Source organism: Larimichthys crocea, chromosome XXII (assembly GCF_000972845.2).
Source record: "Larimichthys crocea isolate SSNF chromosome XXII, L_crocea_2.0, whole genome shotgun sequence".
Classification (NCBI taxonomy): Eukaryota; Metazoa; Chordata; class Actinopteri; family Sciaenidae; genus Larimichthys; species Larimichthys crocea.
The window spans coordinates 2,061,261-2,073,632 of NC_040032.1; the positions used below are offsets into that span (position 1 = coordinate 2,061,261).

The 12,372-nt window shown below is 41.1% G+C and overlaps 1 protein-coding gene across 4 annotated transcripts in view; it reads right to left on the reverse strand.

Moving 5' to 3' along the window:
- Positions 1–11,855, reverse strand: part of nrg2a (neuregulin 2a) — a 67,944-nt gene extending 56,089 nt beyond the window's left edge. For all 4 annotated transcript variants that reach the window (XM_027273590.1, XM_019253196.2, XM_027273589.1 and 1 more), the window contains exon 1: positions 10,408–11,855. In XM_027273590.1, coding sequence (XP_027129391.1) covers positions 10,408–10,816 — 409 coding nt within the window. In that variant the 5' untranslated portion in view covers positions 10,817–11,855. The remainder of the gene's footprint in view (positions 1–10,407) is intronic.
- Between the last annotated feature and the right edge of the window lie 517 nt (positions 11,856–12,372).

Below are 12,372 nucleotides of genomic sequence, written 5' to 3' on the forward strand. Positions count from 1 at the left end.
ACAGTAATTTGTGTGATCTTGACACTCCTGACAAAAAGCCTGGTGTTAAAGGCAATTATAGTGTTTAAAAGTATCTGAATGTAACACTGTGTCAGTGTGAGCTTACAGACACAACACACACCAGAAGTGGGGAGAGAAAGATATTACATGCAACAGTAACCAGTTCCATATTGGAAGGAGCTGGGCAGCTTAATCAGATTTCAAATCACTGAAAAATGAGCTTTCCTGAGCTTTTTAGAGTTATGCCATTTGCACGCATTGATCCAGAGCTGGATTAGCAGAATAAACAGGGTTAATAATGGAGCTGTCGATGGATGTAAATAAAGCCAAGTGCATATGAAATCAAGTTAATAGCCTCTGAAAACTATTTATTGGCAGCCTTTTCTCCAAAGTAGTGAATCCACATATATGTAGTGCAAATGTAGGGCCTAAAACTACATTATTTTATGAATATAAGACATTCCAGAATCTGTGCCCAAACAGTGAAATAATAATGTTTTATTAATGCTGCTGAATGATTCATTTGTTTTCTGTTCTGTTGCTCTTTTCTGGTTGCAAAATGACAAATCCACGGTGTGGTCTTTTCCACGCTAAAATACAGTTTGTTTGTTTTGTTTTTTTCTCGACACGACATGTGTTTTACAGTACATAGTGTATGCTTAGGTTTCATATTTACCTATTACTAATGCGCATTTTTAACAACCTGTCCCCTGAGTTTAATGTTGAGCATCCTTGTGACTTTAAAGGGTTAATTTTGTTGACAACTTTTCATGCTGCACACAGGAAAAAAAAAGAAAAAAAAAAAGCTTTTAAATATTTAATTACATGCACTGGCTGCAGCCTGTGAAGGAAAAGTAGCCCAAGATAGCTGCAAATGACTGAATGATTCAAAAGGCAGGGTAAACCTAAACTGTCTTCACAAAGCAGTGAATACAAGTGATGAAGAGCAGTCCCATATAAACACATGAAACAGTGCTAGCAGGTCGCAAATATGAATAAACTGTACTATAAAACAGGTTTGTATCTTAAGTACTTGTTGTGATTTAAACAAAAAAAGCTGTATTTAAATGCTTTGTATTTAACGTTACTGTTTCTTTGGTTTTGGGAATTTCCAGCTCCGGGGACAGACGTGGATGTCTTTATCGACAACTGCTCACAGTTATTACGGGCCGTCTTTTTGACCTCGGTCCAACACTATACATGATTGCTTCTCCCTGAAGGACTTCATTACAGTTAGCTGAGTCAAAAGAACATTCACTTACAGCTGGCTACAGTATTAACAGCACAGGTCTGACACTAGAAACATGGCCTCCTTTTGTGAACAAATCCAAATGGCAGTGACTTTCACAGTTGTTATCCTGTACATATTTCCGGGACTGTGCAGTGACTGTGGGCTTTGAGTGTTTTTGACACAGCTCCAGTCGCAGGGGCAGGGAGTCTAACAACTGCTGTGACATTCCCAACGGACTCATCCCTTTCAACTTTTCGCTGTTTCTCCTGCTTCCTGATCCTGATCATATACTGCCTCATTGTGGTGAAGGCAACATTCTTCAGTGGGTTGAAAAATTCAGAGTTCTAATTGCTAAAAAAGCAGACAGGCATGGTGTAAACTATGATCACAGAGGCTGAAGCTTACTGTAAGTTCTTCTTTTTCCATTTTAGATTTACAGTAATGCTGTATAAGTTTTGTTGTTAGTGAACAAACAGCTGCTTACAACTCGGCAGTGACAGTATTCTTTAGTTAAATAGAAGAAGTCAAAATAAGTGAACTATATAAAGGATTATGAATTGTTCCATCAGTGTTGTAGAGTCATGGAAGTAGCAAAATATCTACTATTATAGTGAATGCGCTGTGACTGTGTTTACTGTTCAGTTTTCTGCATTTCTCATGTTACGTTTAAGGAATGAATGCTTGATATAAATAAAGTTTGATGCTCCAATTATTCTAGAAATAATACATACACCTCAAATGTTAAAACTTAAAATCAGATCTTAGTAACATGGTTATATAAATACTTTAACATGTTTACATCAAAGTGCTCCGATAGAAATATCAAGGTCATCTTTTAAAGTCTACATAAAAAAAGCTGCTGACTGCCCTCCACTGACAGGCCTGTCATTCATTACTTTGATATAAGGAATACTCTGCATTCAGACCTTGTGGATGTAAGTGTGGAGTCACACACAAATACGGAACGTTGATCTCATATCTTCATACTAATAGTGAAAGACAAACCACTAAACTCTGTCCTCACTGAAAATTCTGCCCTAAATGGTTTTTCTGTTCCAAAAGCAGCTTTCATGCCACTTTATGAATTCAAGCCAGAGATTAATGGAGATTATTGGTTGTGACATTGTGTACTAACTGTGAGACTAATCTGCATTCACACCACCGGCAACCAACCTAATCCTGCTCCTCTGTCTGACGGCTGATGTACCAATGATTTAAGTGTTATATACATCTGTAAAATGGTGACTTTTTTTTTTTTTACATGTAAATGGTAGAAAGAGCCCGGTTCTCATGCATATCACTAAATATATACTCATAAACATATCTTTCCCTCGTTCCTCTAAATATTGTAGCATAAAACACTTACCACTAACCTGCCATAGATACAAAAAAACTATTGATTATTAACACAAAGTTTTAATATTTTAAGGCGATAAAAACATGTCTTAAACACACAATGTATCCATTGATGTCTGCAGATTTTCCCTTATTAGTTTCAATGAAGAAAACAAACAAACAAAATATCTGTCTTCTGTTTACCACCTCATTGTTTCCGGCCGTTTCTTCTACAACCTTCCCAGTGTCAACATCGAGCAAATATTTGTAATTCTTCAAAAATCGGACTCAAGCAGTTAGCACAGATTAATTTGATGTAATATCACAAGCCTGAAAGTGCATGGCATTGCAGACTTCATAGTTCTTATCCAGCTGAACTTAAAAGCTGGCCCATTATTAGTAAGCACATTATTCTCCATGAGCACAGCCGTAATTCTGTATTACAGCATGGAAATTTATAATCATCCAAAGCATTGCTTTGGCGTGTCTGAAATCAATGGGCATGCTAAGCAAAAATATCTGTCACAGTACACTGGTTAAACCACCCAATTAGAACTAAACTCATGTTAAAACCATAATGGCAGCTGTACTTGTGTTCTGTGGTGCAGCACATTAGAGCAGAATTTGGAAGTGATAATAACTCATCAAAGGGAGTGGATCTTTTTGTTGTACTAAGAGTGTCTACAGTCTAATCCAACATGTTAGGTTTACTGTAGTCTGTCAAAACACACACTTTGTTTTGACTTTCACATTTTTCAAAAGTGTTTTTGGAGAGTGATCCCCATCTCTTCCTTTAGAACAATGTGAACTTTGGTACAATATATTGATAAAATGAGCAAATAATAAACAAATAAAATCAAACATTGCTACTTTTACTACACCTAAAAATCTACTTATGATTTTTCTTTTCTTTTTTTGTGTAAATTTTCTCTTAATTTTCCTAAATTGGGACATGGGCAGGATTATTATGGAACCATGTCACCCTTGTGTGCTCATGGGCTCCTCTCTGGATATATTCGTCAGAGGTCTGCTGCTGCTAATTGCCAGACAAGCTGCTTAGACCTCTCGGGGTAGACATTTTGTGTAACTAATAACCTTAATAAAAGCTTGCATTCCATTTAGGTGAGCATGTCCTCTGATATTGCATGTGGTGGCTGGCTCCCTGAAACATGAGAGCAAACCATTAGTTACCTGTCACACCTGTGCTTACTCTGATACGTTGAGTCAAACTATAGACATGTTGAGAAACTCGAGGCAGATATTTCGCCATGTAATGTGGCATGCCACCAGTGAAATTATAATCACTGGGCAGAGTCTCCAGGTCTGAACAGTGAAACCAGTGCTCAAGTGTCTTACACATGCATTCTTTCTGATGGCCAGCAGGGAGCAGAGTAGTTGGTAAAATAAAGTCTGATTGTATGTAAGCTTAAGAGATATGTGAAAAGGCTTATAAGCCAGACTTCTCACTTGATTTATGACCTCACTAAACTGTTTCCTCGTGAGTTTATGAACAGTTTCTAGTTTTCTAGTCCTCTTTCATACAGCATGATGTTGATTTTGTAAGTTATAGTACCGCAAAACAGCAAAATAGACAATGAAGCAGGGGATGGTTTAGGATGTGGCTATCATGGTTGATTAAATATGAATCAAGCTTCTGTTGCTGCATGGAAACATATTTTAGTGTACTGCTCAGCTTTATTACAAGTATATTTATAACTAAGCAGGCTGCCTTTTTTTCCTGCTTGACAATGGAGTCATAACCAAGAACAGTCCGATCTCGCAACCCATCAGCTATCGACTGATCAGGATTTAATCATTTTAAACTCATATGAATACAGATGGCTGAAACAAGTAATGCAAGAACAAAAATCATCATCTACACATGGGCTGTTACAATCAAAGCCTGCTCAAATTGGCCAATACTACTCAGACTACAAATGGAAACTAGAATACTGTCAGTGCTAAATCATTTGCCACTCATCTAAGGTTCAGAATTCATATTCAGATATCTGTTTATAGAGATTAAGCAAAGCCCAACTCGCAGTACATCACCCAACAGCTCTGTCCAAATAGCATCATTTCTGGCTTCTCAAAACCAAGGTGGCAACGTCCAAGATGTCAAACCTAAGGTGGTCCACAAACCAGAGAGAGGGGGTATCTCAGTATCAGCATGAGAGCTCTGGATAGGAAGCACTGTATCGCTCCTGTTGAGCGTTTGGCACTCGGCACATAAGCCTCTGCCATCAGTGTATGAATGTGTGTGTGAATGGATGAATGTGACAAGTGGCACAAAAGAGCTTTGTGTCTGGTGGATCAGACAGGCGCTAGATGAATACATTTATCATTTAATTCTACTGGTAGGCATGGCTCGCAGCATGTATAGTTAGTTCTCTGTTTGACCACAAATAGTTATCTCTTATTAGTATCAAATAGAGCTGCAGTCCTCTTTTCTCTAAGCCCTTTCCTATATAACCATTGTGTCGACAATTCTCTAATCTACTCTGAACTTAACAAGACATACCTACATACAATTTTATATTAGCAGACATAAAGATGACTTGTCTGATGAATTAAGTATATTGCTAATGGATGGTTTGATGCTAAATTCACATCACTGGTCCACTTTACTGCTCCAGTAGCACTGGGTAGCTCGAAGTTCCTGAAACCAAAATGTACAGAACCAGCCCAGCACATAATTATACCAAATATTTCTTGTGTAGCAAGCCCTTGCTATCTACACAAGAAATATCTAGCAAGCTAAAAACCGAAATACCATAATTTTGCAGCACTTGGCCAAAACAAAAAGAAAGAATGAATATTGGACAACGTGACTCCAAATGAAAGCTAATGCCTCTCTGTGTTAGCTGGATGCATACGGCAACAGTTTGCTCACATTACCGGCTATCTAAAAGTGCAAAGTCAAAGGTAGACAACTGGACTTTAAGATTCTTGAGGTTTTGTCATCCAAATGCTTCTTAAGATATAAAGTGTTGACCCGGATGGCTTAGACTCCACTGAGATATTGTAAATGTTAGCAGATAAGTTCTAAGTAAATCTGTCAGTCAGTTCACATTTGTGGGGTTTTGCTTTGGATTGCAGGCTCAGGTTTGCATAGGCCAAAGCTCTTTACCAGTGATAACTGCATCATGTTTTAAAAGTGTATTAATTTGCCTCATCTGTAAATAAGCTCATTTAACCACATTTAAAAATCCAATTAAATCAAACATGTTATCAAATGTTATTCTGACAGCACACAGCATCATCCTATTCTTATACAGCTTTGTTGTGGGGTATAACTTTGCACGCACAATTTGATGTGTGGAGGAACAGAAATCTCAACACACTGACAAAACTGTAAGATGTGCATGAAACCCTAGAAATGCACTGGACAGTGCCAACAAAGCGTTTTGGCTGTTCACAGTTCAGTGTGTTAAGACAGTAAAAGACAACTTAACCAACAGCATCTCACTCTGCAGTAGGCTAGATGTCTTCACCGTGATTATTACAGGGCTGCATTAATTGCATTAGCTGTAGAGCCGCAAAGGATACTCCACACACAGCATCCACACTCATCTATGTCTTTGTTTACATACATTACAGGTGGTGTACATGTATTGTAGCGTAACACAGCAGGACACAAACACCACCTAAAAAAAATTGTTCCTGTTTTTATAGCTTAAAGCCTGAATGGCTTCAAGTCCACCGCCTACTCACACATCTACTTTGTAACAGCTGTGCCCTGCAAACAGACATCAACCTTGACCTGAATCGGTAAACCTCAACTCGATCATGAAAACTGGTCTGTCACTGCAGAATTGTGACTTTTGTAGACACACGAGTATGTTCCAGTATGTCCATTCTGTCATAATGATAGCTTGTAGAATGATGTCTTTAGAAATGTGGAGTACAAGGCTGAATGAGAAAGTGTCTATAGGAGAGGAAAATGAGAGGCCAATTACAGAAAATGGCCATCCTCTTTTTTCATACATCTTATAAATATACATCAGGCTGTCTTGTCAAGCTAGAGTAGGCGAGTGGAGATTCACCAGGGCATAAAGTCCACAGAAAATAGTCCCCACAAACATACGCTATAACCTCTGTCGAAACAAATCCATGCTTGGTACCTGGTCAATCTCATTATCCTGTACCTCTGCCCTGGGCTAGAGACACTACAGCAGTGACAGTTGAAAACAACGATTCTTATCTAAACAAACACACATCCTGTACACGACAATAATCTTGGCGGTCAAATACAGTAAATGAGCACATTTGTCACAATCAACTCTTTGCTAAATTGCCCTTGAATGTGCTATTATGGTATAATGACCAACCTGTAGATGCTTGTTGATTTGTACTGCTGCCAGACAAACTGGTGCGGCTAGGAGCAGAATCCAGCATCTACCAGCAGCTGTCATTCATGTTCTATGTCTAGCTCTTCTAAGGAACTCTCTCACTTCACAGAAAGGTGCATAGCTCGGGGCAATCTTCTGCCAGTCTACCACCTCAATGCAGCAGCTGCGACCTGTGAGACTACATACTTCATAGTGACAGATTAGCGATTGTGCATTCACAACATTGTTGCATTCATTTACTTCAAAGAAATAAACCTGCCTAATGAGCGCTACATAAAATACTCACAATACTGAGAATGATTTGCACGTTTGTTAATTAGAAGTATGAAGGTGATGTGCTACTCCTCAACTCATGTGACCTTTTGTGTGGGGAAAGGCGATTTATACGTGTTTTACTGATACACCGACACACATGCAGACAAAAAAAATGCAATTATCTAGGTCTCCTCCACAGGGTCTGTGGATAGACAAAAAGCTGGGGGCCTCGCTTACCATCATTTGTTTCATCGTACTTAATTGACTATCGATTTAGACTGAGCCATGAAGGACAAAAACACTTATTGTTATGCTAAATAGCAAGAGCTAAAAGGCAGATGTGAAAAACTTGGAATTAGTACAGCGGTCTTCGACTCTGAACTGAAAACATACCCACATACTCCACTCTCAGTGAAGCAGGGGTCATGTTGCTTTCTGTCACCTCAAAGCCTCAGTTGGTAAGAAAGTAGTATAGTATTTAACAGCACAAGATGGACAGAGTGTGATAACCATAATATGCTAACTATGGTATGGCAGTCTTCTGTCATATACAAAGACTCCATATTTCGGCCTCCTGGTTGAGCATTTCCATACAAGCCTGGCGACACATGCTCCTAATGTCTATATATATTATTATGTGAAACAAAAATATCAAATAGAGGCTACATGAGCTTGGATTAAACGGTAGACCAAAAAATATTGGAATACTTGCTGACGTGTTTAGGCTAACATACAGTACTTGATTTTGATGTTTACAGTTTGTACTGCACTTTTTTTGTTCTTTACAGTACAATAATGTCAAAGACAATGTTGCAGTTACAGTCGAATACACCATGATCTGCTTGTGACACTGACAGCCGCTATACGGGAAAGCTTAAGATTAGTCTGTGTTAGCATATGTTGGTTGTAATCTATCAGAAGAACAGTGTTTCTTGGTGTTTTCTGTATCACTTTGACAGGAAACCCCAGGGTGGTTTCGATCTGAGGAATGGGTGCAGGTGGTAAACGATGAACATAGCTAGTATTTCATGCAGCCCTTAGGAACCAGAAGACAATAACTGCATCACTTTGAGAGCTGTACAGTATGTACGTTCAGTCGTCTGGTTCACTTGGGAGCTCGTGCACGAGAAGGACTCAGGGCGAGCCTGGGATATGTGCTAAGAGGGCGTGAAATCAGTGTTTGGGCTTAGACAAATCTGCTTATGCAGCAGTTCAAGGTTCAAGCAAACACATACTAGCCCATTAATATAGATGTGCTAATCAACATTAGAGAACTTAATATGAAGGAAAGAAGCAGGCGTTATTGATCCTGAGTCCCTGATGAATGAAGGAGGGAGCTCAAAGGGACAAGATGATGTCAAGGGACTGACTGTTTGTCTATGAAAGGTTATGTTGACAATGACATGATTGGGAAGGAAGCAGGGTCACTAAAGAAACAGTGAAGAGATCAATTACGCTAAATAAGAAGCCCCTCATTTACAACAGCACACCAGAGCCATGTAGTTAGGTACTTTGTACTAACTAAAAGAGATCTACAGAGGCCCAGGCAGCGGGTGTGGCAACTCTCTCAGGTAATGCCGGTTTGATCACGTCACTGACGAGCTTTGCCAAGTGGCAGAAGAACTGATGGGGGATGTGTGGACCGTCTAGGGAACTCGAGAGGTAATAAGGTCAATTTTGTGTTGCCTCTCTGATGGGATGATGAGTTTAAAAGCCAGAGTGAGTCTGGCAAAATCAAGAAGAGAGGGGAGCATTCGTGTTTCATGAGTACAGGGTAAGAGGATTTAAGAAAGCGGCGGTACAGTGCACATATCATGTTCTAGGCCACAACACTTAAGTGCAATTACAAATGGGAGTAAAAGAGATTTTCATGTGTGATGTAAACATTCAAAGTACAGATGATGAGCTGCCTCACGTTTTGTAGTTGCGTTGCACACTGACTAGCATGGGATGTTAGTTGCAGACCCAATAAAGCAGTAACACAAGCACTTAGTGGTGTTTGAGATCCAGTTAGAGACACTGATGCTACTTTATAGTGAAACTAGTAGAAACTGATCATAACATGCTGTAAAACTATAAAACAAGAAAGAAGCTCTGTGGCATCTGAGCTGTCGACAAGTGGCCCATGAATTCTGTCACTACACACATGCACACACACACACACACACACACACACACACACACACACACACACACGCACACATTAATGCACGTATTTATGTGCATACTGTTGCATCTGCACCAGTGCAACAGGATGCTGCATTGTTCCTAATCGATAACTTCCACAACCTGAGCAAAATGATCAGCCTTGATTTTCATTTGTGAGATCTTACAAGCCATGTGGGAGGGAATGCTGTATATGAAACAATATGAATATACTTTTGTTTATTTATTTATTTATATATATTTATCTTTTTTTGAAAACACTCCCTAAGGGCGACATCTGCTGACCAGAGTCCCCTCTGAATCTAAACAAAAGGAGAAAACCTCCAAGTGTTGAGTGCTAAAGTTGATCATTTGATATTTTCAATCAATTCCAGGTCTGGACTACAATACCCACTGCTAGCCCTTATGATGCATGTGTGCATACAGTACTTGGACTTGACAGGCTATAAAGTGTTTGGTATTAAAGCATTAAAGCATGGCCTGAGCCTAAATATAGCCTCAGAGCCAATTTGCTTAGGGTAGCCTGGTTTTACCACACGTGATACCGGTGAAACAGGCCGCTGTCCCTGGTCCTGAAATCGTACCGGCTCCATGAAATACATGTGCCCCGAGTCATACGAGAAGAGGAGACGATTTTTGATCAAAACGCAAAGCTACATGTGAAGCCTACAGCGAGTGAGAGATGCATTCAAATGTGCCTGAAACGTTGAAAGTACAATGCGGGTTTGCAGGATGCAGATAGTTCGATACACAGAAACTGCAATTCCTCATAAGCAACAGTGCGAGGCGCATGTCTGATGCAGTTCAGGGGAAAGAGAATGGGAGAGAGAAAGAGAGTTTGATTGATCATGTGGGCTATGGGAGCCTGCGAGAGTTGTCGAAAATTGCTGCATAGACGCCCCTAAGGCACCTATCTGGTACCCACTGACTCCAAACCACGCTGTGGCCATCATAACCACAATTCACCAGAGTGCCTGTTACCAAAAGCCCTGTAAGCCGAGGGCTGTTAATAGAGCGTTCATTCTTCCGGGTTGGACTTCAACGGTAATCCACAATACATTAACTTACCGCAGTCCTCACACAGGATCTTCCCAACATCCTTTTTTAGGTTCTTTCCACTCGTGTCCAGAGGCGCAAACGATGCCTTGAAAACCAAGGGCTCGTCAGTGGGGTCCATGAAAAAAATGTATTTGTGGTTCTTCTTCACTTTGGTGCACGGAGCCTCAGATCCAAAATCCCCCACGGTGACGAGCTGTTCTCGCTCCAAACCCCCACTGTTTAGGGGCCAAACATCCAGCACTTTGACATTCACACGGTACGGCTCCGCGGAGACGTTCACAGGCGTAGACTGCACCTTGCCCTCGATTACCACGGCGGATTTGTAAACCTGGTCCTGCAGGGAATTCAAACTCGGGGAGTAGCAGGCAAATGAGACCCCGATGACCAGCATGGATAAATGTACTGAATCAAGCCTCATGCCGCCTACTTTGGCTCGGTGGTCGCTGGTCGCGTTGCGGCAGGGCTCTTTCGGCTGCGGGGCGATGGCGATGGAGCTGGGTTGAATAAAGAGACAGCAAGTAGGCTCCAGTAGCACGGCAGCGCGGCAGACCTTGCATAAGTGTCCATGCCATCGGGATCCGCTGCTTTTTTGAGTGATTTTCAATGGGTAAACAGCAGCTTTGAAACGGGGAGACCGCAGGATGATGCTGGGTTTCAAATCCAGTCACTGCTTTCCGCTAATAATAAGGCATTGTAGATAGCATAAGCGAGCGAATTGACGGATTCTCCCCTCCAGAAGATGCCCCCTATGCTGCCATAGTAGCCTTAACTGCAAGACGACGCCACTCTTATCTTTGCCCAAAAATTGCAGTGGTGGGGTACCGCTATGATGGTTTTCTGTATCATCTGCAGCGGAGGGAAAAGACGCAAAATGCTGCAGTGAACCACAAGTTTGGTAGTCCGGTCGCAAAAACATAAGCCACGTTTCATTCCAAAAAACAAAACATTATTTCTGGTATAGGCAGCTATAACGCTATTACGGCGCCTTCCACCGCGGTTCTCTCTCCGCCTCCCCCACTAGCCACAGACTGAGAGAAAATAATGCCGATTGCCAGGGGGCTCCGTCGACAAAAACGTAGGATTGGAGCACTGAGATACAGGCAACCGATGGACCAAAAGGTCGATCTCCTCACTCCCAAAACCCAGTTACTGTATGTCAATCACTCCATGGTGTTTTGTCAGCGGTGATCTCACGTTATAATGAAACAAACGAAATCCTAAATCCATGACTGTCCCTCCTCAGAACCGCATCTCACTGTAGCCAAAGCATGACTCCAGAGATGAGGCAGATTTACATCAGGAAATACAGCCGCATACAGTCCGCTGCTCCGACAAATATCACACGGCTGCGATGACTAAGGCTGCGAAAGCGTTTCAGATTCTTCAAGAGACTGTTTTTGAATGAGTTTTGTGTCTCATCCCATTAAGTCATGCCCTGCATTCAGGTCACATTCGCTGCTGCTCTGCCTCTAAAAAACTGATGTTGAAGCGCCGCATTAAATCTATACAGCTCAAACAGCTGCAACGTTGGAGTCCAACAAAGCGGAGGGAAACTATCTGAATCACAGAACAATGAGTGAAGTGTGTTTGGGTTTTTTTTTACACCAAATAATGTGTTCACATGATAACGCAGAGAGAGAGAGCTGTTTGACTGGAGCTGAGTGACAAACATCAGAGTGTGGACATGTGTCATCGCATGCACATTTTAGGTGAAGTTAGGATTATAATGCCCTGCTTTGGTTTAGTCTAAATGCCAGATAGAATGCGGATGCAGGATGGTGTACTGACAGTATTCACAAAGAGCGACATCTGCTGACCACAGTGTATTTATGAACACTTTGACACATACTTGCTGTAAATGCTGCTGTAAATCAAACAGCAAATGCACAACAACCTGGGAGAGACAGGGGGAGCAAATCTGAATTTCTGTCCAATAAATGTGGCCTGCACGCTATCTGAGGCACTACAGTTAAA